General features: G+C 39.3%; 1 protein-coding gene across 1 annotated transcript in view; it reads left to right on the top strand.

The window, feature by feature from the left end:
• GALNT12 (polypeptide N-acetylgalactosaminyltransferase 12) overlaps window positions 1-27,523 on the top strand; it is a 44,827-nt gene extending 17,304 nt beyond the window's left edge. Inside the window, exons 5-10 of the mRNA XM_057369446.1 lie at window positions 2,105-2,222; window positions 8,262-8,438; window positions 11,020-11,151; window positions 17,931-18,044; window positions 24,095-24,250; window positions 26,638-27,523. Coding sequence (XP_057225429.1) covers window positions 2,105-2,222; window positions 8,262-8,438; window positions 11,020-11,151; window positions 17,931-18,044; window positions 24,095-24,250; window positions 26,638-26,775 — 835 coding nt within the window. The 3' untranslated portion in view covers window positions 26,776-27,523. The remainder of the gene's footprint in view (window positions 1-2,104; window positions 2,223-8,261; window positions 8,439-11,019; window positions 11,152-17,930; window positions 18,045-24,094; window positions 24,251-26,637) is intronic.
• Window positions 27,524-27,779: the final 256 nt, after the last annotated feature.

Genomic DNA, 27,779 nt, shown 5'->3' with positions numbered 1-27,779 from the left:
TAATAATAAAAATTATATATTTTGTTTGGTCCCATTTTTTCCAAAACAGCTCCTGTTTGCCATGCTCCTGTAAAAAATATTGCTTTAAAAGGCTGAAATTCCTGTGTCATCTTCCATATGGAAAACTTATTGCAAAATAGTCTCTTGACTCCTCTAGGCAAACTCTTACAGATGCTTATCAGCACATGGAAGGAGTGGAACTGATTAATTAATACTGGAGGATGTCTTCTGCACGAAGCAAAGAACTCTGTGTTGTAAAAAATGTATCATGGGCAATGAAGAAAAGGGAAAAGAATCATTAACCAGTAAGAAGGCAAAAGTAGTTTTGAAGATTTTYTTCTATGCTGTAATGATAGTGGTAGTTCRCWGTGCTATTTTTAAAKGTGAACCATTTTTCCAGTTCTTTATTGTGATGAAACAATKCAGCTCTATCCACCATGGTTTCTGTGAAGGGCTAACTCTCAGAGTTCAGGCCGATGTCTTCATTATGGGTTTTAGTTTTGTTTTCATTTAAGACAAGTTGCCATCAATTGGTATTATTTCTCATTTGAKGATGTACTTTTTAGGAGAGGTAAGGTAATAGAACAAAAAAGGCATCTGGAAAATGGGAACTGTAGACAGGATCCTGATACCTGAGGATCTGCTATGTTAAACCTGGAAATTGCTGTATTTCAGCAATTTATTGTCGTAAATTAAGTGTTTGGCGTTTTTAATACTGTGCTTTTGTTAGCACTTTTATCATATAGACCACAAAAARTATGGAATTATTAATCTTTCTCAGTCTTTTCTAGGTGGCATATCATGATAATAATACCCAGTATTTCACAAATATTAAAGAACTTGTCCTCAACKGAGTGAACTATTTTTAAATGGGAAAAGTGAGGCAGGAATTAAGTCTTTCTCAGCATGTATTAGTCCAAATCCTCCTTTAAAAAAATCCAAATAGAGTAAACGTTTTTAAAACTTTTAGTTCCAATATGATGCTTTTTTTACTTCATGATAAGAATTTTCTTTGACATACCAAGAGGAAAATGATGAGGGATAAAGTTTCATGGTAGCGTGAGGACTGTGAGCTCGACAAGTGTCTGGAGAAAGCAGCAGTGCTGGGAGTGGCATCACCAACAGCTGGRTTTGGAAAGATGAGATCTGGAGGCAGAGAGAATTTAACTGATTATGGAGTTTGTTTTTTTTCCTTTTGTCTTGGCTCATCTTATTCCATTCTTTGAAACAATGTGACAGTGTGAGACAGTGTTGCTTCAAAAAGATAGCTGGTAGAATTAGTTTTGACAGATAAATTGATCTGCACCTTGCATTTGTTAATATTTACCTCAACAGCAATTTGGTAAAATTCACAAAATGTCAGCTGAACCTAGTTCTAATCRGCAATATACACTTGGCACTTTAAAGACAGTAATTTTCTAAGACTGTAAACAATTAGGAACAATATTGAACAAAATAAAGTTTTAAGTGCACACTCTACCCTACTGGAAGTAGATCCCTTAAGTGTGGTGTCACTCTGGGCCTTGTGATCTTCTRTGAAGACCTGGTCATGACTCCCAATTTTATTTTTTTTTCCCCCAGACTTAGTAAAAAATTTAGGAACATACAGATGGGTAGATTTTCTTAGAAAGAGAACAAATCTCTTTAGAGGCTATATTTACTTAATAWTTGATGTCTGAAAGTTTTTTCAATTTATATTGGTGGGATCAAGAATGTTGTTTTTAATTACCAAAGCACAAGTGTTTAATTATTACTTAAGTAAAATAGATAAGTATACAGCACTTAGAATTTCAGAGCCGATTAATACAGTTCTGCCACAATGAAGCTAATGTTCTGTCATGTGAAAAGGCTCTTCATTTACACACAAAGGCATTGCAATTAAAAAAAAAATTATTTTAACACAGTATTTTTACATTCTGGTGCTTGTTTCAGATACAGTTTTTTATTACAAAATYAAATTCAAATGGCCTTGTGATGTTTGATACATTTCTGACTTCACTTTGTATCCAGAAAAGACTGAGAAAATAGGTTTTTTTTAATCTGTTGCATTGGTTCAATATTTTTTTCTTTTTATTCAATTCAGAGTTACTGTTCTCTTTTATAGGTCCCCAACCATGGCAGGTGGATTATTTTCTGTGAGCAAGAAGTATTTTGATTATCTTGGTTCTTATGACACAGGAATGGAAGTCTGGGGAGGAGAAAACCTTGAATTCTCATTTAGGGTAGGTGGCTTAATTGAAAGTTTCTTTTCCTCAGAATACAAGAAGTTCCTATTTCTTTCGTCCTGCCCTTTTACTTAATGAAATAGCTGTAATGTAAGCAAGTGTTAAGAAGGGAATATTKTGGAAGCTGTTTATCTGAATCTTGTTCTTACACTTTAGGATAGCTGTATTTTCCTTCCAAATAGCCATATTAAAGCAATTTTTAAAAACATGCCTTTGTTTTGAGCTCTAGTATAAAATGGAAAAAGGGGTGTGATTAGTGGGTGAAGTTTACATCCCGCAGCTTGAAGGAGGTCACTGGGAAGAAGATTTTTAGTGCTCTGATGTGACTCAGAGTTCTTGCTGTGGTTGATGGAATGAGCAGTTCCCAGTGGGCCAGGAGAAGGCAGTCCCTGTGCTAATTTAAGGCTTTATTCTGTTTCACCTGAGAAAAAGTTCGTATAAAGGTTATAAAAGGTGGGAGGGAAGATCTGCARTAACTGTAGAATTGTGCCCTCATAGAAGGCTGGACCAAGTGCTCAGGTGTGGGGCAGATAGATGTAAGGAAAAGGATCCACAGCAGCAAAAGAGGRGACACTGGACAGTCCAGATTGAAGAGCAGAGCTGAGTTGTCCTCCTCAGCTGAGCTGTCAGCAGTGCTGTGGCTGATTCCCACTGAGCAAACCCTGCCTGTGGTTTGCCCCATATCACACTTGGCTGATTCAAGCCATCCAGTGGTAATGTAAGTGGGATGCTGTAGGGCTGCTTTTGACTTTCAGGGAGCTCACAACTTACTATCCTGGATTTCTCTTGTCTGTTCTGCCCATCATCTGTTATATTTGAGGGTCATGTTTGCATTTCTGTGARTCATTGAATTGTGGTCCAGGAGGGCTTTTGGGTTTTTTACTAGGTAAAACACCCAAAACTGATTTCAGGGATAAACAGCATTTTAATGTTAGAAAATTACTTTATTGAGAACGGAGGCATCAGCAGACTGTCTCTTGGTGTCTGTGTGTTAACCAGAGAAAMATGAAGTCTTTCTGGCTGCTGTTCCTATCTCCTGCTGCTTGCAGTGAAGAAATTGTAGAAAAGAGGGTATAAAAATAAGGAACAAAAATAATTAGGAATGATAAGCACAGGCCTAGAGTCGATATAGTTTCTCTCAGGAGGGAGATGTCTCAGCTGGAAACACTATTCTAAATTCATGACCACCTCCTTTTTCACTTAGGGAAAAGTTTCTGCCACTTAAGCTCAAACACAGCCTGCTTAGTAGTCTTGGTCTAGTTCAGCCTCCAGCTGAAGCACAAAGCAGCTGACCCACCTCCATSAGCCCCGTGACCCTCTAAAGCAGGAGTCTCCCAGCTGTCTCTGGTTCTGGTGTAACTCTGCAAGGAGTATCTACTCCTTGTAGAACTCCTCAAATACAGCGTGCAAATTGGTATGCAGTTGTTGGCTTTCTGCAGTTGTTGGCTTTCTGCTCTTCGTGTCTGCTTTCAGGGAGACCAAGGCTTACAGAGAGCCTGACCCCTTTCCTTTGACACAGAGTGCCCCAGCACCAACTGCTGCTTTAGGTATTTTGAGATCTTTCATTGCCACTGACCTCTGCGAGCCAGTCTCATTTTTTATGTCACCGTTTCCCCTGAGCCAGGACTCTGTGGGGTGCAGCAGCAGGTATGAGCAGTGCCTTTTCTCCTCCAACATTCAGGACTGTGGTGTCCTCATGGGACAGAGGAAGCATCAGCAGTCCAGCACACAGGAGAAGCACAAAGGGGTCAGCAGAGTCCCAGGAGACAGCACAAAAGCACGCTGCTGTGCCCTGCAGGGGCTAAGCCAACACCTGGGGGGGCAGGTGGACCAAGCGACTCCTGGGAGACAAAGATTTAACAGGACAGACTGCAATGGCCAGCCAATATCCCTGGTCATGCCAATTTTTCTAGTACAGATTGCCAGGAGCATCTGGGCATTTGTGCTGTACATGCTTTGCTCTGTTTGATTTGGAGCCCTTGTACTTGTGCTCTGTGTGGTGAGGATTTTTGTGGAAGAGAGCAGAATGCTACGATGTTGTTTAACTGTGTTTTGTTGGCAGCCCATAGTGTTCCAAGAAGTCTGAAGGGATAAATCATTGTTAATGTTGTTGTCCTTGTGTTTTCTAGACCTGACAGACCTGAGAATTAGGAGCAGAGCTACTCAAAACCACTGTAAATTAATTTATTGTTGTTCTTGTCTCTGRAAACACCGCTCTCTCCCAATGACATGAAAAGACTTGTCCTCAAGACTGCTATTTCTCGCACTTCGATTATTCTGAACTGAGGAAATTCTCTGTGGTTTTGAGAGRTGCAACAAGGACAAAGCTTTTGCTAAAAGCATGATGACTAAGAGAGATGGAGACTACGTGCTGAATGCAGAATTGAGTCAATGTACCTTGATTTTGGATTGCTTAATGCTATTTGGCTGGATAAAATTTCACTTCATGGGCATAATRGGCATCAAAACTCCTCTTTCTGAGGGATTTGAAACATGCTCTTTCATATTCTCCCTCTTGTACTCAGAGCAAAGGGGAATCTGGTTGCATCATCCCTCCCCTCTCTGCTCCTGCTCCTTCAGGTGGCACTGCAATGTAAGTTTGTTTCTGGGGTCCAAGGTTTAATATGCCTGTGTCTGTCTTTCAGCCCACCATGTTCAAAAAGGCCTTTCTTCTCAGAAATTTTATTGCCCGTGAGCCCGGATCATATGCCTCGAAATACTTGGGATCTTCTCTTTTCCAATATTTTTGTGTTGTTTCTTTTTGTCTCTATCTGAATTGCATTGAGAGGAGCCAGGATGGGTGCATGTGTCTGGGGTGCTTTTCCACCCACCCAGCTTCCAGCAGATTGTGCATTAGCACCACACTGGGAGCTCAGCCACAAGTCATCAGGAAAAAAATAAGCACAGAGAGTAGCAGAAACATAGGGTTTCCCACATTCTGCCCTTTTTTAGGATGCAGCATCCTTTTTATGCTTCATATTTCTTCCAGAGAGTCTTAAAATGTTAGAATGTTGTGATAGAGCTTTTATTCTTTAGCATTCTTTGACCCAGCACGAGKTCAGTTGTCCAGAGACCTTGGCAGGGACAGCGATCTCAAGGCGAGATCTGAACATTTTCTGTAGGTTTTCATAATGCCACCATCTGTCTGAAAACAAAAGAATATGCAGATAGTCAGCGTGCATCAAGATGAAAGTGAAAGTAAAAAAAGGAATGTCACCTTGTTTCCTTACTGAAGGAAAAATGTTTTTTAATGAGAGCTGTGAGTTAGCCAGACCTAGTAAAGAAACAGATCTGCATGTACGTGAGCTTGCAAAATATACATGAAATTTAATGTGCTTTTCTGGTACAGAAGGTTGAAATAGTTTAATGGAGAATCTTCTGCAGAGCCACTTACTTAGCATTTAGTAATCAACTTTAGTTTCTCTATTAAATTGATGCTTTATTTTATGGCTGTTCATTTGTACCTGATTTTATATAGAGGTCATAATGTTTTCCATTAAAATGAAAATGAATAAACCTTTTGAGGATTTTTTTTAGCTTCAATGTAATTAATTTTTTTTTAATAGGAAGACAAGATAATTTTTGTACTCTTTTTGTGAAATATGTGGAATATGAGCATTGCTTAGCAACCTACAGTTATTTTTTTAGAGAGCTTTAATTATTGAAAATTCAGCTGTTATAGAATTCTCTTTTTGTTATCAGTTTAACATAGGTATGGTCAGTTTGTTTCATTCCTTTGAAATCAGACTTTATCAAGGAAGAATTCAAGCATGTGCTTCCTTCATTTTTATTTCGGTAGTCTTTATCATCTGTTCCTCATGCCTTATTTAAAAGTAGATCTAAACAATAATGATTAATTAAAAATTCTTATGTGGAATATAACATTGGACATTATTAAACTAACAATCGTATGGTTCTTAATGTTTGCTGACCAATCTTGAATGATAATTACAGCTTAAAAAAAGTAATCTTGAACATAGAAATAATAATTATGAAAAATACTGTTTTGAAACAAATCTCAAAAATGGATGTCCTAAAGTGAAGGTGGGTAGCTGGTTCCTAGCAGCTTTCAGGTGGCAGTAGGCTAACTTACATATGACAAAATGCAGATTGTTTAAAAGATCCGTACAGAATTCTAGATTTCTTGCGTAATTCCTTTAATCATCTTTGTTCAAATGGCAACTATATTGCTTCCCTGAAAAGCAGCAAAAAGGAAGAGAGAAGCCTCACATGAAGAATAAGAAATGAAAATTTTAAATCCTGGAAGTAACAATTACCCAGTACTCCCTATAGTTGAATAGTGAGTTCCCTATACCTTTAAGGAAACTTAGTTTTAAAAGCAAACATGTTAGAGTGCTTATACTTTGGTAATGAAGCATAGTATTTTGCCACACATAAAGTCTGATGTCATTATCCAAAACCWATTCAGTGGGGATGACATTTGTTGATTTCCAAATTTAGAAATTCGAGAGAAATTCTAAGTAACTTAAAAAAAATCCTAGCAGTCTAAAACCGAGTCCCATCTTGTGTGAGCTGRAAGCCTTCATCTTTTTAGATCCCTAAAAATCCCACAGAGAGATGTGGGAAAAGTCTCATCACGATCTTTTAACTCTGTTAGCAACAGAGCTTTTATTTTCTACCTCATAGCTTTCACTCTTGCTGTGTTCATTTGAATAACATGTAATTAAAAATGTCTGTCTCATACAAGAAGGTTGTCAGGGAGCAAACCTCTACCTCTTAAGCCTATCCCAGCTAATTTCCTTTGTCTTCCATTTACAAAGGAATGATCAGCTGCCACTTATGCACAGTTGAATACATGAGGAGAATTCTAAATTTTTAGGGAAGGTCTGTCAGAGCCACTGGTGACCGCCTCAAGTTATTTCAAGTGCAGGAACATGACCCTCCTTCCTCCCATCTGACTGCRTTTCAGAAGCCTTTTTTCAGGCACCCTTCAGAGACACGGTGTCTGCCATGTCGTGTCACACACAATATTAAATAGGAAGTACCTAGCTGTGCTTTACTTTTACATAATCAAGCATGAGATCAGAATGGGTGATGGAAAAGTGGTGGTGTAGGTAAACTGACAAAAGTCCTTGGTTTTTCAAAGGAGGAGAATRTAATTACAAAAATGTGCCCAGAGTGCTGAGGCAAATGGATCTGCTTGATAGTTGTTTCTGGACTTTATCTCGTGGGCTGTACATTTCCCAACCTGAGGAGCCAGAGAGGCAGGAAGATGAGCACAAGGGTAGAGTGATGGTTGGCAGGGTTCTGCCAATTCCACCTTCARGTGCAAGTTCTTCTTTGGCAGCAAGCAGGAATGTTGGTTTAGACAGGGGAGCATGTTGCTTTGTTTGCACCGCCGTAAGTTATAGAAGTACTTTCCTTTTTCTTTTTTTGTGCTGGGTCTGGGGTACCTTTCCCATCTTTCCAATGGAAAAGGTTAGTGTGATTTTACCACCAGGCACTTATGCTTCCCTTCTAGACTGGTGAATGTACAAATGGGAGCACATAGTACTGTTCTTCGATGATACAACAAGCTTACCTCTTTTGTCAAGTCAGCTTTCAGTAGAGTATGTAGATGATATATAGATCGTAGATTTCCGGTAAGAATTAGTTATCAGCCACTGGATTCTTTCGAGGTTGCTATTTATGTGAGTAATTTGATACAGAAGCATGCCTCTTTTTGCCTTTTTCTTCTTCTTTTTTTTTTTTTTTTTTTAAACAGTGCCTGCATAACGTGTTGTAGACCACATCTTAACATAAGAAAATAAAACTAAGAAAGGAATACTTCTCTCCAGATAAAACCAGGGATGTCATTATCTCCTTGTGAACTCAGAAAAAATTACTGAGAGCAACAAGGATGTAATTTTATCCAGTTTAGTCATCAAATGAGACACTAAATTATTTTATGTGTTTCTTGTAGTATGGTGTGRTATTCTCAAGAATGTGTTATTCTTGCACAGCTTATTGTTACTCCGTCCTTGAGCTTGCAAAATCTCAAATTAATGATACACACATTGTCAATTCTTTGCTCAGATATGGCAGTGTGGAGGAAGTCTTGAGATCCATCCCTGCTCCCATGTGGGTCACGTTTTCCCCAAACAAGCTCCGTACTCACGGTCCAAAGCTTTGGCAAACAGTGTGCGTGCGGCWGARGTGTGGATGGATGAATATAAACAACTTTATTACCAYCGAAACCCACACGCTCGCCTGGTGAGTTCAAATGCACTGTTCCTGGAATTTCAGTAGAATTTGTTTTCAGCCTACCAGCTATTGTTGAAGCCCATATTTAACATGAAGGGCTTCTTATGTTTATTTCTTATTTCTTCTGAAACTTTTTCTTGGGTATAGAATAAGCGTATAATTTTTAATTCTTGGAAGAAATTAGAAATTCTCTAAGAGTACAAAGTCACCCAGTCTATGTCAATATTACAAGATTAAATGAAAGAATAACGTGTAGAGGGGTGATCAAAGCAAGGAGGAATTTAGCCTAAAATGTGCACTTCTGTGAAATGGCTGATACAGGATTCTCTCAAAGAGAATTACAGACACACAATAAATGGAAATCAACAAGTTTCGGTGGACAGTAGACCTTCAGATGAACAGCATGGTACTAGTATTTAGCAAAATTGTCTGTCTTGTGATAATTGTAAAACTTTGGACTGATGTAAAATAAAGTAGATTTTTCTGTTTGATTTACTGCAGCACCATGTTTGGTTAAAAAAAAACCCCACCAAAATCAATATTGAAAAGATTAAATTAATTAAAWTCAGTCATGGGAATTCAGATGAAAACGTTCCTAATAAAACATTGCAAGTATCAGTTCTCTTGGTTTGAGGTTTCTTTTAAGTTAATGTTTTTGTTTGCCATGAAATGAAAATACAAGCCCATTTGTTTGCAGAATTTTTCWGGAGATAAATACTATGAAAATTGAGTATGTCAAAACAGTAAAGCAGTGTGCAAATTCATAACTTGGATGCATTTATCGTGAGGGGCCTGTAGGCTGGAAGACAGTAACACTGAAATGTCCTTGCAGTGTGTAGAATTGAATTAAATGAACCTTTGGCAGAAGGTCCAAAATTTAGGCTCCAAAGAAATGATTCTCTGCTGTTGCTTGTTTCTGGASGTGCCTRGTCTYCCCAGCATGATCTCTTTGCAGGGARAGTTTCCTAAGCACTGCACTRCCTTTCTGGTTTTGTGCCTGGGGAGAGCTGCCCTGTGTGGGCTGCTGGGCACCCAYCTCTGGCTACACTGGACCAGAGCTGAGGGACCAGTGTGGGGCACAGGGAGCTCCCCACTCATTTTAGTGGCTGAGCCCAAYAGACATGCCAAGGGAAAACTGCTCGTGAAAACATTAGGCTTTTAAAGGATGTGCTGGAGGATGCTGGAGAAGATTAATTTGGTTAGCTTTCATCTTGTGTTTCTTTGTATTAAATTGGGTAATTAGATCATTACAGTCCACACATTTGTAATAATTGTTTTACTTTAACATCATAAAAGCCATTCAGGTTTTATTATCAGAGTCTAACTTAGAGAGAAATATGGGATTTGCCCACAGGCAACGCCACGCTGATTCTGCTTGTCATACACAAAAAGAGCAATAAACTCTGACAATTTTTCTTRTAAAGTGCTGGGCATCTTATGTCTGTAAAGACAGAGCTTTAACTTTAGAGGATATTTGTGTGCTAGTACTGGAAATTTCTTGTATTGGCTTATTGTAACACAGTGGATGTAAGCTGAAACTCATGCAGGTTTTTTTTTTCCCCATATCAAAGCTGCTGCCAATGAACTTTGGTTTCCATAATACTCTGTGCACCACTTGTTGCAGCAGTTGAGTTCAGACCTTTTTACTTCATCAAACCCAGATATTCAGTTCCATAGCATAATAGGAAAATGATTGATGCTATGGCTGCAAAAATTGGTTCCATGAAGTTTCACTTCAAGATTAATGTTCTGACCTCAGAGCTAATATGTCACGCTGTTTGTTTATTCAAACAGGCATCTCTGCCTCTGCTTTACATCTGCTTTGTGTTTTTGGTGGTATTTCTACAGCTTTGAGAAATGCAAATACATTTATGGTTTGATGAAAGAGTGCATCAAGTGACCTATAAAAATCTGGGGGCTGCAAATGCTGTCTCATGCCTGACTATCTGAGGTCCCTAGTCAATATAAAGATAGGTTTTTGAAGACAGACATAAAAAGATGTGAGCTCTGCTTCAATCCATAGACAGGGAAAAGTYTGCAATGAAAGCCTTTCTCTAGAGGTTTAAGATTTCATACTCCCCACCCCCCAAAATGATGATGTTCAAAGGATGCATTAGCAGATTTTACAAATTCCATCACTTAAGTGTAAAACTGTACAGGTAATTTGCAAATGGATGGTGGTATAATTTAAAATCCTCAAGATTCATTTGCTGCTTTTGAGATTTTCAATTATCRGTCTAAAGGCAGTTTTATTTTCCAATATACCTTCTCAGTCTCCAGCAATCTGTATTCAAGGGCTTCCTCACTTGCAGATTCAGGGAGTTTTCTCAGACAAACTGTCTTCTAGAATATTTTAAAGTTTTACTTGCACAGTTCCAGTTCTTTTTTGTCAACATTTAACAAATGTAAGGATAATGAAATCAAATCCAGCACCCAAACATGGTGATTTTTCCTGGCTAGAAGTCCTACTCRTCACTATAGCATACGGTTCCTAATAATGTATACAGATAATTTAAAAGAGAGCATCTGTTCTGGATGAGTCTTTTTTAATTTTTTTTTTCTCCTTTCTTTTCCTCTTTTTTTTTTTCAGGAACCATATGGAGATGTGACAGAAAGGAGACTTCTACGAGAGAAGCTGAAATGTAAGGACTTCAAATGGTTCTTGGAGAACGTGTATCCAGAACTTCACGTACCTGAGGACAGACCAGGCTTCTTTGGAATGGTACGTGGCTGCTGAGAAGGGGGCCTACTTGCAGTTCTCTAAGCTYTCCTACTAAGTCAGTGTGAAGGTGTTTTTGTGCCAAAATCAAATTTTGTGTTTTGGGATTTTGGTGGAATTCTGTTAAAATTGGTAGGTTTTAACATGTGGTTTCTATCAGAATCTTTATTTAAAGGGGTGCTGTTTATGAAGGAGTTTTGTGACAGAGTAGGAGAACAGGTATTGCTGCCAAGAATTACTCCTTCTAAGTGATAYCTAGGGGCTGTTAAAGGCAGCAAAGTGTGACGTTTTTATTTCTTGAAACGTTGCATAACCAAAAAAGAGAACAGTGAGGTGTTTTATTTTAGTTATTGAATTGAAAAGAGTGTGCTTTGAAACATGTGTTCGTACATTTTATCTGATGAAATCTATGATGCTCTGCTGATGGGAAAGAGATCTGGTGCTAAGTGCTTCCAGGTCGTAGGGATTCTGTGTATCAAAAACCAACATGTTAATTTTTAATCTGGAAGTCTGGTCTAAAGACCAGCAAGGGTTCACAGGCAATGGGTTCAATATYAGAATCCTCTTCTCTTTTAAATAAAGCTCTTTATGCTTTTTGCAGCTTACCAATAAATACAAACTATAGCTCCATGTATATCACATTACTGTAATCTCATTTGGAAGGGATGAAGGCAGAGATGATGCAGCAAATACCTGTTTCCTCTAAAAACTCACCCTAAACCTGCTGCCTGTTAGGAACACAGAACTGCACCTTTCCACCAGACAAAGATGTATCAAATACCTTCGTAATTACCAATGCCACATCGACTTTAAAGTACTTTCGCTGGTAATTCGATCTCTCTGCAGATCCAGCCAAGCTGCATTCCCACCTTGCTGCATCACATCCAGCCCTTTTCTTGCTACAATCTGCCCTTCAGTTACCCAGCCTCTGCTGAATCTCCTTCAGGAAAGGGGAAAAAATCTGATCTCTGTGGATATGCAAAACATTCAGGAATCCCACAGCCTGCCCTAATAGCTTTGTAACTCGTTGAATTAAAAAGATCCTAATGTGGAAATGCTGTGGCTATCCCTGGGAGACTGTATTTCCCCTGGGGAGTGTGGGAGTTCCCAAAGGGAGGGCAGCAGTTGTCAGAAAAGCCCTTAGGAGCCTCTGGAACATTGCCACCCTCATACATTTGTCTTGGAGATTGCAGGAGAGGCATCTCTGTGATCACTGACGTGGAAAGTATTACCCACCATTGTCCAGTGCTTTGAACAAACCCCGGTACAACAAGGGTTCAGTTTTTGCTCTTTTGTGCTGGACTGCTACTGACAGAGTCTGAGATAGTTGAAACAGTAAGATCTTACAAGTCTTATATTCCAGGAGCATTTCAGGAATTTTATCCTTCCCTCCACCCCCATCCTTCCCCCTCCAAAAGAAAGGGTTGGGCTAGTGCCAGTGGTAGTGCTTCAGCTTTCTGGGGAGGAGAAGGGATTTGTGCAGTTTCTTTCAAGATTTAATTGTCATCCTCAGACAAGGGGTTGACAGTACTTAGAAATAATAACTCTTGTTCAGAGCTGCTTGAGGTATCTAGAGTGTAATTTAGGTGCKCTCTATATATTTCTCTAAAACAATTCATAAATGCTGTCATCTAGTCTTGAGCATAATAAGGATACACCATTTTTAGGGGGAGGAGGAATTTAAAATGTGATTGAAGTACAGTTGTACTCTGAGAAACTGAGAGTGCAAAAATGGCACCTACTGATTCAGCTGATTTGTGGRTATTGAGTCCCATCTGCCAGCTTCAATGAATCACTGATGATSTTCTTTACTCCCGCCTTAGCTGTGTAGTGCTTTTCTGGTTCACAAAARCACTGTGTTTTAAAAGTATCAGTTTTAGTAACAGCTCAACTGAGTGTGAAGTTATTAATTGTTCAAAGAGAATACAAGGGAATATGGGGATTTTTACCTCCCTTAAAAATTTTTTACGTTTGAACTGAAGTTGAAAATATTTCTAAGATTATCCATAAGCCAGCCATGTATTATTCAAAGAGAGTCAAAAATTATTGAACAGCTGTGCACTGACAGACTCTTGTGCTCTGTTTTTTTTTCTTGATACATAGATAAAAGGTATCCATACTACACTTGGTTGTCTAAAAAATTAGCTGCCTAAAACTTTACTTAAAAATAAAGAATTATGAACCTTTTTGCCTGAGATATGATCACAGTCCTGCAAACTGCCTGAGACCTAGAAATGAGATAAATATCTTCTTGCTTCCCATTGGACTTCATGCAGCTTTGGAACATTGTGGGACATGAACGAAACCTTTTGGCTTGAGTAATTTCTTGGGTGGCAGGAGGGAGTGAAGCTGGTGGGCACTCTGTGGGTTGAAATAATAAGATGATAGCTCTTCTGGAATGGCTGATAATAATTTTTTGGCTCTTGTGTAGAACACTGTTGTCTCTCTTCTTCTGGCATAGCATCTGATTTGGCMTTCCTTGAGCACGTACTTACTGGTAGAGTGTATACTGGACTTGTGCTTTGGTTGGTGTGAAATTATAGCAAGAYTTGAGCCCCAGCTCAAGGTTGCCCACCTGGACAGCAGGGAAGATCACAGCTTTGTGATGTTTTCATGACAGAGGAACTGGGCAGCTCTGTGATCTTTTCATGTTATCAGTGGCTGTGGAAATGCATGGCTGCAAAGCAAGGGAATGTTTCTTCTCTCCTCTAAGGTATATATTAAATATTGCAGGCATTGAGGTGCATATCTGAGGAAAAAGATTATGGTCAGTCAGTGAACTTGGCTTTGGACTTGGCACCATGAGTGCTTTTAAAACAGAGTGGTGACACAAAAATCAGGATTTTATACTAGCTTTCTGTAGGTTTGATCACTTAGCAGTGTGACCGTACTATGTTCTGACATGTTAAGTTTTTCTTTGTTCTTCTCAGTTTCTAGCTGATATTTTTCCCAGCTGAATGTGAAGCAACTAAGCTGATAGAAGTTGTTGTGACTTTCTATCCAGTTGCTTTTTCTGCCATCTATCTGTAAAGGCATCTGTCACTGACTGAATCAGTTGGGAAATCAAAAACTTGAATTTTTCTTTTGACAGCTTCCTTCCCCATTTTTCGCCAAGATCATYTCGTCTTCATTTCCAAGTGCTTAGTCATAATTTTCTTTTAATTTAGACTAGATATACCCTTTAAAAAATCAGAAGGAAGATTCTAAACTGTGCCTCTAAAAYTATGAAGAAATTTGTTTTGCTGGAGCATGAAAGAGAACATTGTTTACATTGTCTACAAACCAAATGATATATATGGACAGGCATGCAAAAGAAGATCTTAGCTCTGCTGTTTAAATTAAATAATCAAAGATTTTATTCCATGTTTGATCTTCTAAGTTCTCAAACATACTAGGGTCCCTTCTCTATGATACACCTCTAAAACTGAATTATAATCTAATTTGTAGAGTTTCCTCTTGAAATTGAATTGGTAGCCAAGAACTGACTAGACCTACAGATTTCATGCCCTTCACGGGAAAATACACCCCACTTGGTTGGCTCTACAGCCTCTGAAAGCTTGGGAGAGACTTTTTAAAAGGAAGTGGGAAAAATTCAAGGGTTTGGTAGTAGTCTCAAGTGAACACACCATTGTTTGAATCACATGCTTATGTTTTTGAGCCTCCCAGGGAGATCTGCACTTGCTGGGGTGGGCCAATGAATCCAACAACAGTGTTTCATTATAGGTTCCTTCAGAGGATTTTAGTCATCTGTTATATTCCTGTTTCAGCATTGCCCTTGACAAGTTAACAGGTTATATGAAAATAGCATTCACTCTGTAAAATCATTCCCTGTGACTGCTTAGATTACTTTTGAGGTAAATCTTACATCTGATYAGTACCAGTGAAGCTGYTTGGCTTGCTGCAAAYTCGTATCTTACTGTGTCCCATGATATCATCTGTCCATAYCACTAACAGATCAGCACCACTGCCACACTGGCAGAATAAAGAGGATTCTGATCTGTTTTGTGGATGTAGAGAAAGGTTGGCAGCACTCCACTGGCCATATTTATCAACTAATGTACTGAAGTTTTAATGTCAAAAATCTGTTGCTGATGGTTTGTTTAATGTCAAAAATCTGCTGTTGATCATTTGTTTACAATGGATTACCTTATCTTTAAAAAATTCAAGCACAAACTAAGAATTATTCATAGAATGTCATCTGTATTGTGTAGTTATATGCAAGTGTCCAGATATTAGGAAACAAAAGATTTAAATTTCTCCAAGCAGAAAGGGATGAGGTCTGAGGTGAATATCTCAGTAGCTGATATTACCTGTCTCAGCCTCCAAACAGTRGTAACTAAATGGCACGTAGAGTAACACCAGCAATGCTTCAGTAGGAGGCAAGTGTTGTAGAAAGACTCAGCCAATWGTCCTGCATGGGCAGAATTTTTTAGATCTAAACAATGTATTTCAATGGCAAGGTGATCAACATTTTTCTTGCTTCTGTTTCTCTAATGCAGCATCTGCAAAAGAGCTAAGGTAAGTCACTGAGAAAATTTTGTTCTTATTGCATGACTTGTTTATGGTGGATATGGGAATAAACACAGCTTCAGAAATGAGTGGATGATCACTGTTTTGATAGAGCTGTTGCACGTAAAAGAAACTTAAACTGTATATTCTCATTTAACAAGAGAAAAATATTTCACAAATTCTCTCAGACCTTTTTTCTGCCTTGCAACAGAGGACAGATTTGTGGGCTTTTTTTATAAATATTGCTGCATTCAGATTTTTCAAATCTTTCTGTGTCATTTCAGATGAGGTAATTTARAAGCTTTGAATATACTCTTCCCACTGATTAGGTCTTGAATACCTGTTGGGCTTCCTGATAAAGAGTGGGCATATCTACCAGTGTTGACAAAAGAAAAGAACCAGGTCAAAATATGGACCATATATGTGTAGGAATATACTGGCATGTGTCACAAGGATTTATGTGTGAAAGAGAAAAAGGAGAGAAAAGCATACATGGTAACATCGTGGAGTACAGCCTCATTTTCAAACCATCTGAAATGAAGCTTGAGTTTAATCAAGTTTTACACAGCTTTTGTTGTGTATATTTGGGCATTGAGTAACAYGCATAGGAAAGTTACTGTAGTTCTGGTGGTGCATGGCATTTTCAAAGAGATTTGAAGACAGATATTTAAAATTTTGGGCCCCAAAAGGGAGCACATGCTTGAGCTTGTGCCAGGGAGTGATGGCAGAGAGTGATGGTGAAGGCATTGGGTTACCTGGAARGGCACCATGGATAAGGGCTTTGCTGGTCTTAGAGCCACTAGACAGGCAGAGTCATAGCTTATTAAACACATTAATGGGAGAGAGGTCTTCAAGACAGCTGCTGACAACAACAACAACTGTGGAGATACAATTACCATTTTAAGTGGTTATGACTTTGAAGTTGATGTTTCTTGATGTAGAACGTAGATATATGAGAAGCTTATTGTTTGATTTATGTAGTTCCATGGCAGTGTTAAAAATAGGCTGTGTAAGACGCTTCTCTTTCCTGTTTTTCTAAGCGTCGTTCTTACCTCCTATTAGGAAGGTAAACAAAATGTTTTCTTTTGGCTGTTCAAGGAGGGTTGCAGTGGTCTAATGTGGGAGTGAACACAAAGCAGTGAAAAGAAGATGTTGGGTAGCACTGAAAGTAGACGTTGGCAGAGCAAACATATACAAGTATTAAATTTTCCAGCTTGTGTGGTTTGCTCTGTGGTGGGTTTAAGGCCCTGCGAGGTTTGTCTTGTTTGTTTGGTTTTAGCCTCCTGCAATCCCTATGTGTCCGCTCATTTTCCACATTAAGAACTGAGGATATGATTATCATGACTAGGGAAGAGCAGTGAAATTACACCTTGCTGAACTAACTCTGCTGAGATTTACTCTGCTCATTCTTTTTGTCTGGAATATAATTACACTCAGTAACAGGGGCATTCAGCTTCTWGTTTACAGAACTGGTTTTGTTCTGTGTAATTTCAATTTTGGTTACATGGCAAATAGCAGGAATCAATTGTTGTTATGTCATTGTTTAACTTACTTTCAGTTACTTTTGCCTCCTGAATACTTAAGTGCAAATCCTTGTTAACTAGGAGTAAACAGCTCCTTGTTGTTTTTAAAATTAGCTAAATTAATATTTTAAAATTTAATATGAAAGTTATGCACCTTTTTTGGCAGAGATCAGCAACATAAGTAAATAGCATTTAATATCACACCGAGTGTCTTTTTCCAAAGATATATTTTGCCTACTTTCATGATTCCTGATCCTAAAATCTGTCTGCTTGTTCTGCMTCAAGAGGGTAGTGGAGACCTTTCGAGAACAAATCCTCCTAACATTTCCCATTTGACAAACTGAGAAAAGTATGTAGTCATCTTTTCATAAGAAAATTGAGCAAGTAGATCCTGGGGGAAAAAAGGCATGGCAGACTCTTTTGTTCTGCATGAGTTGTTGGCTTGTTGGGTTTCAGTGGAGTTTTTCATCATTTCTACCTATTTTCTTTGCAAATACTTCGGCACACAATGTCACTCCTAGGGGAAGCCAYCATGTCTGGCTGCTTCAATGCTCTAAGTCAAGACGGTCCAGACAGTCTTATTTCACATTAGTCTGAGAGATGTTACCATTGCATCCCTTTGATCTATTCYAGTTAATTTACACCAGCTTTGGGATGGRTCTCAGAGCCCARCAGGATGGGTGTAGAGTGACTATGGAATATCTTCCTCACTTTGGACTAATACTTTACAATGTTTTTTGTTTTGATTAGCTGAAGAATAGAGGAATGGAAAACTTCTGTTTTGATTATAACCCTACAAATGAACATCAAGTAACTGGACACAGGGTCATACTCTACCCATGCCATGGCATGGGACAAAATCAGGTAAGAGTAATGATTTATTTTCCTTTTGATTCATACTTGTGGTGGTAATGTAAGGAAGTATGGTGAAGTCATTGCAGTAGATCTGAGAGAGTATGTTGCCACGGTAAGGTGATCTTAGTTGGAATTTTGATTCTTGCATTAAATGTTTTTTATTTTGATGTATCTTCAGGTCGGACTTTTTTCATTCTGAAGATGTGTCTACATAGTCCAGGGAACTCACACATATCTTTATTATGCCTTTCCACAGAGCTCATTACAGGGGTTGATAGCACATCAGTGCAGCTGTAGAGTTCATGGGCCAGTGTTCACTCATCTCCAAAACCCCGTGAGCTTTTGTGTGTCCATGCCACTAAAGCTCTTAGCATGGCAAACCTCACCTAATTCCACCTGTATCTGTCATCATCTTTCTTCCTCATGGTGCTTTTCTAACTGCACAAGAGGTTTTGGACCACATCTTCTCCTGTACAACTCTCTACAGAAATGTCCCCTACAGTCCTGGAGAGCAGGGATCCTCGTTTGCACTTTCATTCTTACTCTCTTATTTTTAACTTCTGAAGCTGAAAATGCTGCTGTCTTTCTCCACACTGTGCTGCACACAAACGATGTGCAGCAGTGGTTAGTTTTGATGTCCAAAAACCTGTCTGAATGATGCCATGGTAAAAGTGTTGTGGGGCTCTGTGCTCCGAGCTAGGATGGCTGTTTGGCACGGTTTTGAGTGACCACCCTCCATAACTGAAGTTGGGTGTTTGATGTGGGGCATGAGCTTGCCTGTCAATCTTGAGTTATGGCTTCTAGCCCAGATTAGACTMAACAAAGTACTTGAGATGGGGTCTCACGAGTTCTGAGTACCAAAGCACTTGTGAGACCTCTTGCACATAACCCTGTGACAGCTTGGGTGGCTTAACTGTTTGGGTCCTTTTRTAAGGAAATTAATCCAAACATTCAGTTAGGAATGTTTGGAAAAAGGGAAAAAGAGAAAATAAAGTTTGGAAAGAAACCAGAGATGTGCCAGATAAGCAGTGTATCTACTATCGTTCTGAACTCTGATTTGAAAAAAACATAAAAGCTCGAGGAGTGTAACACAAGTCTGTATTGAGGAGGGAGCTTTTAATTTGGATTGTGTTTTACATRAGAAAGGGAAAAGAAACAACAATGTACTTCAGATCTTAAAAGGAAATAGATTTGTTGCTGATAGCAAGTTTATTGCCTAAAATATTATAACTGCCATTTAGTATTATTTATTAGCTCACGTCTGGTTTATGTTTTAAGTTTCCCGATATTTCTGGCAAGGAGGTCAAGATATAGGAGAAGGCAGGGGGAGAATCTTGTACCATAAAAACCAAAGGATCTCAGTACTGACAKMWGTATGCCARTTATTCTAAGCCCTCAGTTTACCCMTTACCTCACCCCTTTTGGTCCCTCAGTTCARTTTCTAGCCCAAGTTAAGCATAGTTCTATAGATCTATATAGAAGAGAAGTTAATAATCAGATAGCCCAGTCAAGCCACTTTCCTATAAATAAGAGTTGATTTCTTGTGTAGATTAAAAAGTATTCCATGTATATGCTAATGTGTCAAAGGTATTTATGGATTTATTTTTTCCTTGTATTGCCGATTATAGAGAGGAGAGGGGTTGAATTTTTTGTACTTCAGTGAACAAAAAGAGTTCACTTAAATTTTATCCCTTTTCCCAAGAAAAAAATAAAGACGTAGGATAAAAGGTGAAAGCGAAAGAGAAGTATAATTGAGAGATGAATTGTCATGACATTTTTACAGTTATCCTTTGTTTAGCTAGCACTAAGAGATTAACTGAATTTACTGCAAGGTATCACATCACTGGATATGAATGCTGTTCCATCTCTGCTGCTGGTGCAATGCAGCCGTGGACCTGTGGTAGCAGGCGCCAGGCTGGGAGCAGCATCACTCAGAACTGTGCAAACCGCTCCCTCTGCTGGCATCCAAGCAGGAGGAGAAATGGAGAAATGGAGAAACTGCCTGACTGCAATGTAAACCAATAAAGGAAAATATGAGATGGCACAAGAGAACTGCAGAGCCTGCGGAGGGAAGGCCAAACACAGGAAATGGGTAAAACAAGATTAGTGAAATGGGCAAAAGGCATGGGAAGGCTGGAGGAGACGGGGAAAAAGGGCCAAGGTGGAAAAAGGCAGTAGTAGGTTGAGACAGAGGTTGGGCAACAGGTGATGAGCACAGCGTGTGTGACAGAGGAAAGAGTAGGACAGGGAGTGAACCGAGCAGAGTCACTGGAGAATATTTTAATGGAAAGGGGCAGAGTTGGTGAACGTGGGAGCAGAGATACCAGTTTGCAAACAGGGGCATGAGTAGGGGTGATAGGTGGTTGTGAGAGAATATGTGGACAGCAGGAAGAGTTGTGGGTGGGGGAACCRAGGAAGGCTCAAATAAGACAAGATATAGAAGCAAAGGTGAGATGGGGATCTGGAAGTTTTGTCATCTAAATAATTTATGAGGTTGCTGAACTTGGCACCTCCTGGCTCATAAATAGCTGTTAAACCTACCAGCAGGACATTTCTCTCCATTTCTGTCCCATCACACCACCTCCTTGACAGTCATTCTCAAAAGATCGYGGGCTGCTCTTTGTGCTGTGAATTCCTTGGCAGGTGACAGTGTCAGGACCAAAACAGTCAAATCTTCCCCACGTATATCCATCACTGTTTGCTGATGAAATAATGGTGGCAAGGCTGGTCATTCTCTAGTGTCAACAACCACTGAGTTTCAGAGGTGTTTACTGACAGCAGGTAGCCCTTAACTTCTGTTTGGCACCTTGGAAAGGAATCTGCCCTCTTAATGCCAAACTCTTCCTGCCTTTGCTCCTCGAGTCTGTTCTCATCACTCCACTCATTATCCATATAGGTCTTTAGCAACAAACCCTCATTCCAAGCTTCACTCCAGTTCCCTGTCCCACACCACAGGCTGGTGGCTGTTTATGTAGGGGACAACTGCAAAACTCTTTCCAAAGAAAAGTTGGAAACAAATCTCCACTTAATGACCTCAGAGTATCTGTGCTGTGTGTGGTGAGAGAGCTTTGTGCTCTTGGTTATTTATAAGGTCCAGCACCTGATCCTGTTTTACATCTCAGTGAGTAAAACCACTCTCAGAAAACTAAAGTTCCTGGTAATTTGTTGCTGTTCTACCTCAAATCCATGGTCTAATTGAGAGGGTTTCCTTTAGTCCTTTTGTGTGAGTATAAGAAAACTAACTGGAGGTTGTTTAAAATCAGCATGTTCATTATCACAAGAAGGTGAGGATAACACTGTGGTGTTAGGAGCTGAGTGTATATGGAAGAGGCAGGAAACACAAAACACTGGCCACTGATTGCTTGTACCTCAGGCTGCTTATGTTTTGGGGGAGTATCTGCTCCCGAGGATGAGAATGAAAGGCTTTGAAATTCAACACTAGAATTCAACACCATTGCCCTTCTTGGTATGGCTGGGAAGCASTACAGAGGGCACCAATATGTGATGGAAAGAAATCAACATTTGATACATTTGAGGTAAAAAGTGAGAGGTAAACAAAGAACTTAGCAAAGCCCTTRAGTTTTCAGCAAAAAAGGGTATCAGAACTGGTAACCCCTCTGCTGGTTCTACCCATCAAGTGCAAACTTTCTCCTGCATGCAGAAGAGCAGTAGCCAGGCACAGAGRGGGATCAGAATGTGTTTCAGGGTCCGGTGAGGTAGACAAAATCAGCTGCTGGCCTCAGTACCACAGAGACACTGATGCAGCTGAGGCATATCCTGTAGATTGTCCAGAAGCCATAGATACTGGGGAAAAGGCTTCATCAGGTTTCCCAATAACACTTAAGGGAATTTACTCATTCTCAGAAGGAAAAAAATGCAATAAGGCTACTAGCTATTGGGCTGTGGATTAGTTTGAAAATGCTTCCTTTCTGCTGACAGAATGGAAGAAAAGAGAACTAAAAAATGCTTTACCTTTTGAGGAGGAAGAGGTTGATACCATGTATTACCAGAGCTTAGAAAAGCCCAAAGCCTGAAGAATTTATTCAATTTGAAGCAGTATAGGGTAATGAACTGTCTTACGTTCATGGGGCAACAAGGCAGGAGGGCTTGTTTGCTAATACTATAACCCTGTTCCTTAAAATTATCCAGAAATTAACCATTTTAYTTGCTCTTCTTCAGAATCTGGTGCAAGTCCTTGAGAGACCATTCAGGAAAGATGTCAGTAGTAAGCAGTGCTCTGATCTAGGAGCTGCTCCATTTATTCTTGATGCATCTGGTACAGTCAGCAGCTTGCAGGCTTTCACTTATAATACAAATTGCTAAGGAGTTATTATAGCTAATAAATCCCCTAATGAGCAAGGCTCTAAATATGGCTTGTGAAAGTGGCAGCTGTAAAAAGGGTCCATCCACACACAACTGAGCAGAACTGAGCCTTTTTCTTTATTCACAAGCCATAGGATTAAAATGCATGTCCCTGTGGTGCCCCAAGTAGCGGGTTTTCCGTGTGCTGATCAGATACTGAACCTGGGAATAAAACCTAAAGGCCAGAGAATATCCACTGCCTATTTGTGCCTATTTGCCTATTTAGGGTAAATATTAATAATAATGATAGGACCAATATTTGCACAATTCACTTTTGTTGATGAGACTTGTTTTTGCATAAGGCAAATGTAAAGGTAGTGCAACCTTACATTGTGGGAACAGATCCTAGCAATATATTTCAAGGAGAAATCATGGTCTCCAGGGTCTTATGTCAGCAGGGAGACCTCAAACCTGATGTTGCTTTCTCCAAACCTCATTTCCTCTTGTGGTTTACCACAAATGACTGATGGCAAACGGGAGAATTCTGGGGGGGTGGTCACTTGCATCATTGCTGGGAAAGAAACACCGTGAAGCTCCGCAGGGTGATGCAGTGGGCAGTGGTGTTGCAGTTGGTCGGTGTGTGGCTGTGACAGCCACCTTGGCAGAGAAATTCCTGATTGTGATAATGGCAGGGGCAGATTTCATGAAACAACTATCATCAGTGTAACGTAGATCAGAGCTCTTACACTTGGAAATGGATGGCTGCAGATTTTGTAATCACACGGCTCTGTTTATACTGAAATTCCATTTCCAATTTCTCTTTCAGGGTTATTGGCCTTGGTGGTTGTTAAGGATGTTTTTGTGCTAAGTTCAAGTATATACATTTCTGAATTGGTGCAGCCTCTTTCACAAAGCCTTACAGRCTGCAGGGGTGAAACAAAACAAAAGAGGATTCCTTTTCTCCCTCGTTCTTTTATTGGTCTCTGCTAATGCAGCTGTACTATTGGTAATAAGCAATTTTCCGATGTTTATAAAACTCTCCTCTACTTTATTGAGTGTAATCTAAATCAGATCTAAACACACTTCCGTGCACTATAGTCATCTAAATAATTTATGAGTGTGCTAAATACAARCAACTCTCAAACTCTGCTGCTCTTTAATGAAGTCCAAAAGTTGGCAAATGTACATAGGTATAAAATTTTAAGGAAGTCTTCAACCATGATTGCTACAGAAGCCAGGAGTTAGAAAGCATGTTCAAAACACTTCTGTAGAATATCATTCAAGTAAAGATAGTAAATTGTCTTTAAGAAAGTTTAGTTCATCTTTAAGAGCAGCTGYAACTGATTTGCTTTAAATAATATCTTAAAACTTTATGGAATAAAATGCTTATCACMATGCATCCTTAGTGCATTGTAACTGGAAATCAACCTGGACCAAACTGCRTTTGAACTATGCAGTGAGCAACTCCTTAGTTAAAAGTAACATTACTTTGTGATGAATTAAGAAAGTATAATGTCAGGCTAGAAACTGTTTTCTGTCCTATTTTTAAAGGGGGTCTAGAATGTGAAGGTCAAATAGTACAGTTGAATTTTGTAAGGTCATTAATGCTGGAATGCCTGTTTTCCAGGGCAATATTCAGCATGTCTTGCATTTTAAGTGCTACCAGAGTAAAATTTATCAACAAAAAAATTTTGTTGATACTCTCTGTGCACACATGAAATGACTGCTGSCCTTTGTTTCTTCTCTTGGGTTTGTAGTTTTTTGAGTACACATCYCATAATGAAATACGCTACAACACACGACAGCCAGAAGTCTGCGCAGCAATCRATTCAGGGACTGACTACTTGACAATGTATTTGTGTCACGAACAYGTCCACAGTGTTCCTGAAAACCAGAAGTTTGTTTTCAGGGAGGTAAGTGTGCCTGCTTGGGTTTGGGTTTGGTTCTTTTTGGGAGTGGGTGAAAGGAGAATTGTTGAGGTTTTTTTCTTGTTCTCTCACTGCATACACATCATTCAGGCCACAACACTGACACAGGTCTCTGGGAGAAATATGTTGTCTTGGCTTTTTAATATCTGAACACAGAAACAGGGTGGGAGGAAAGAGTATGTCAGTTAGAAAGAACTGGAAGATGAGAGGAAGGAAAACACCCWTGTTAACATCAAAGAAGTTGGGAACATTCTCTTTTGCATGTCACCTCCATTGTTTTCACGTGAGAGTGAATTTACCTCAATTTACCCCTTCCCCAGCCAGTCATGTGGGTGCCTACTGCTCTGCTCTCTTTTCATTGATTTATTTTCCAATATTTCTATTACCATATATTCCCAATACTCCGCACACCACCCTTACTTTATGCTCTTTCCTGCTTTTAAGCAGCTGCCTCTACATGCTATTAGAAAAACTTGTGTTTAGAAGTTTTGAATCTTTAAAGAAGCTGCTGGATGCCTGAGAGAAAATAAGCKGGATGAAAAATTACGGCCTTGGTCAGGTTCTGGAGTGTTGTTATTTGGCTAAGGGAAAGGTCACATAATGTATCAAAATGGTATATTTACATAATGTGTCTGCCTAATGTGTCTAAACTCTACAGGCGCCGTGGTTGACAAATTTCACGCTTGCATACTACCACCAGTGACAGGTAGCCGGGTAAACTCTAAACAAATGAGATGAAAATTGCTGTCCATTACCTAAACCTAGTCCAGACTGAAGCTTWTAGTGATATTACTAAATAAAAATGTTTAAAAGGCTGACTTTATAAATGATGTTTCATTTTTAATGCTGACTTTTAACAAAATTGCTCAAGGTCATATACATGAATCCCTAAGATGATATAATCTTGAAGCATCTTCAATCACTTTTAAGAAGTAATTGAGAAAACCGAAATTTTCAAAATGAAAAAAATGATAATATTGGAAAAAGATRTGGAATGCATCTGTTTCCACTGTGTTCCTAACCATTCATTTTAGCACCTGAATCCTTAGGAATCACTTTAAACATCTCGCGTGATCACTTGGTTCCTGCSTGTGTGATTTGAATGTGCTGCTCTGCTCCAATTCCTCCTGTTCTGCTGCATTAAATCAAAACCTCCAGTCCCCACCTTTCAAGGCGAGTGATGGCTGAGGTGTCAGTGCCACATTCCTTTTCCTTTTGTGCACACTGGTGTCAGACAGCTGTCCTTATGGATGTAGCATATTCAAAGACTTGAACAGCCTTCCCAGCAGCCTGGCAAGAACTGAGTTCTTGSAGACACTGAGTCAAAAATGAGTGAGACGGATACTGATTAATCCACACCAAAATTTGAATTACCACGACGGAAACAGGAAAGTCATTCATCATCTCAGTCTGCCAGCAAGCCTGTGAGCAAGCACACACGGCTGGGCATCAGGAGCTTGGGATGCAATTAAGTGCAACATTCCTGATGAGGGGAGGAGCAGACTTCCACAGGAGGGAGCAGGGTTACACCCAGAAACCAGACGTTGGCATTTTGCTTTCAAAGCTGCCAGGGACTTTGGGAGTGCTTGCAAAGGGGAGTGTCACCCAAGCCAAAGGGATGGCCTCAGAGCAATCCTTCCCTCAGGGCAATTCTTCATGGCTGGCTACACTGCCCTTTTGCAGCTTGCTGTCCTAGCTGACAGTGCTCCTGGATTGGAACGAGAGACTTGGTCTGGAGATTACAGTAAAAAAAACCGGCCTGAGGTCTCAGAACGTGTTCTTTAGGGAATTTGACTGTGGAGGCCTGTCAGACCTTACACCTCTGAGGCAGCTGTACTGCCCTTCAGCAAAGCAAGTGAACTCCACACAMATCTGCATGCAAGGGSCATGCTTAGATWTTTTTWYTTTTYCCACCAAAAATATACCCTGTGCRGAGAYGGGAAGATTTCTTRCTAAAAAGATGTCCAACRTTTACMCTTAATGAAAAATATTTASCTTTCATTTACAAGATGTGCARTAAATTGATAAATTTGGRTAATGCCTGTGTTTGGCTTTGGTTTTTTCTGCCATGTTCTGGTCCAGTAACAAAAGGCAATGAAAGTGAATGTTAGCACATCTTTTACAGGCTKAGTTGTCACTTCCTGAGTCACTCTAAAGCAATGTTGATCTAAGTTTTCATGAGTTTAAAAGCAGGATCTGCTAATAAAGATTCAGAGATCCTGAAGTCTGGCATTTTGGCTGTACTGCATGACCTCACTGGGAGGATATGAGTGATAATTATTTGTTGCCAATATCTTCTGTTAMTTTTATCACAGTGATATGCCTGCAATTTTTGAGACCTGAAAAGCAAACTTTATTTCTGTCTTTTGTAGGATGGTACCTTGTTTCACCCACAAACCCAGAAGTGTGTRCAAGCCGAGGCAAATGCTTACAATGGGAACCCAGCGCCATTGTTGCGACCTTGTACCAACTCGGACTACCAAAAATGGTTCTTCAAAGAAAGAAGTTGATCCAGATGTTGTCTAGGATACTGCTGAATACAACAATTGTGCTTTTTCTAGTCAGCAGTTACTCAGCCTTTTGAAAATCTCATAAGTGATATATTTTTGTATGGAAGGAACTGTAATTAGTTTACAAGCCTTGGTCTCGTTTCCTGGAGCTTTAGAAGGCACTAAGCATTGAGAGCTATGTAAAGTGCCTCAGAATCTGCTCCTTTTCTCTTTATTTGGCAGCTACATAACTGCTTCTGAAGTGTCTTAGGTTCTTTTCACACGTGATAATGTATTTTTTTAATCTACTGTGTGGCAGTAAGGCAGTCAAAATAATTGCACTAATGTTAATCTGCCAATAATTTAAAATGTTTATTTTTCTACTAAAACATTCTGCGGTTGGTTCTTTTAACAGATAGTAGATAGTTACTATTCTCRTCTTTAAAAAACCAGGAAAGTAAATGTAGGCCATATTCTGCCCTAAGTGACTGCCACAAAGCCCCCACTGAAGAGGGTGTGGATTTACAYGTGGAGGCAGAGTATGTCTGCATGTTTTTGCACAAATAACAGTCTAGATGCATACAGATTGCACATGCTTGACAATACTGTACCTTAAATGTTGTGACAATTTTAGATACGTGGCACTTGGCAAGTTTCTAATCATGCTTAAGTCTGGTTTGGGAATAAAATGGGGATTTTCTCATCTTTCTTAAAGGCAGAAGGCAACAATATTTAAAAGTGATGCTTTCAGAAAAGCTGTTTAGATTCATATGGAGCTATGTGGCTATGTCCTAGAATGCACAACCTACTTTAACATTAATTGGGTTTTTAACATGCATAAAACTTGCAAGGTAAGACCTAGCAAAAATTCTTTTGAAAAAAAATTGAAATTATAGTTAGAGAAGATGAATCTTAAATTTTAAGTGTTTAAATGATTAATGTAAAGAATTACTATATTTTTAAATGGTTTTTCAACTGATTGCTATGTTWTGCAACTAAATATTAATACAAAAAGGATTGTCTCT

Source organism: Malurus melanocephalus, unplaced genomic scaffold, assembly GCF_030028575.1.
Source record: "Malurus melanocephalus ecotype Western Australia unplaced genomic scaffold, MMel_1.1 scaffold_110, whole genome shotgun sequence".
Classification (NCBI taxonomy): domain Eukaryota; kingdom Metazoa; phylum Chordata; class Aves; order Passeriformes; family Maluridae; genus Malurus; species Malurus melanocephalus.
The sequence above is the reverse complement of the archived record's forward strand: the minus strand, read 5'-3'. Positions and strand labels throughout refer to the sequence as shown.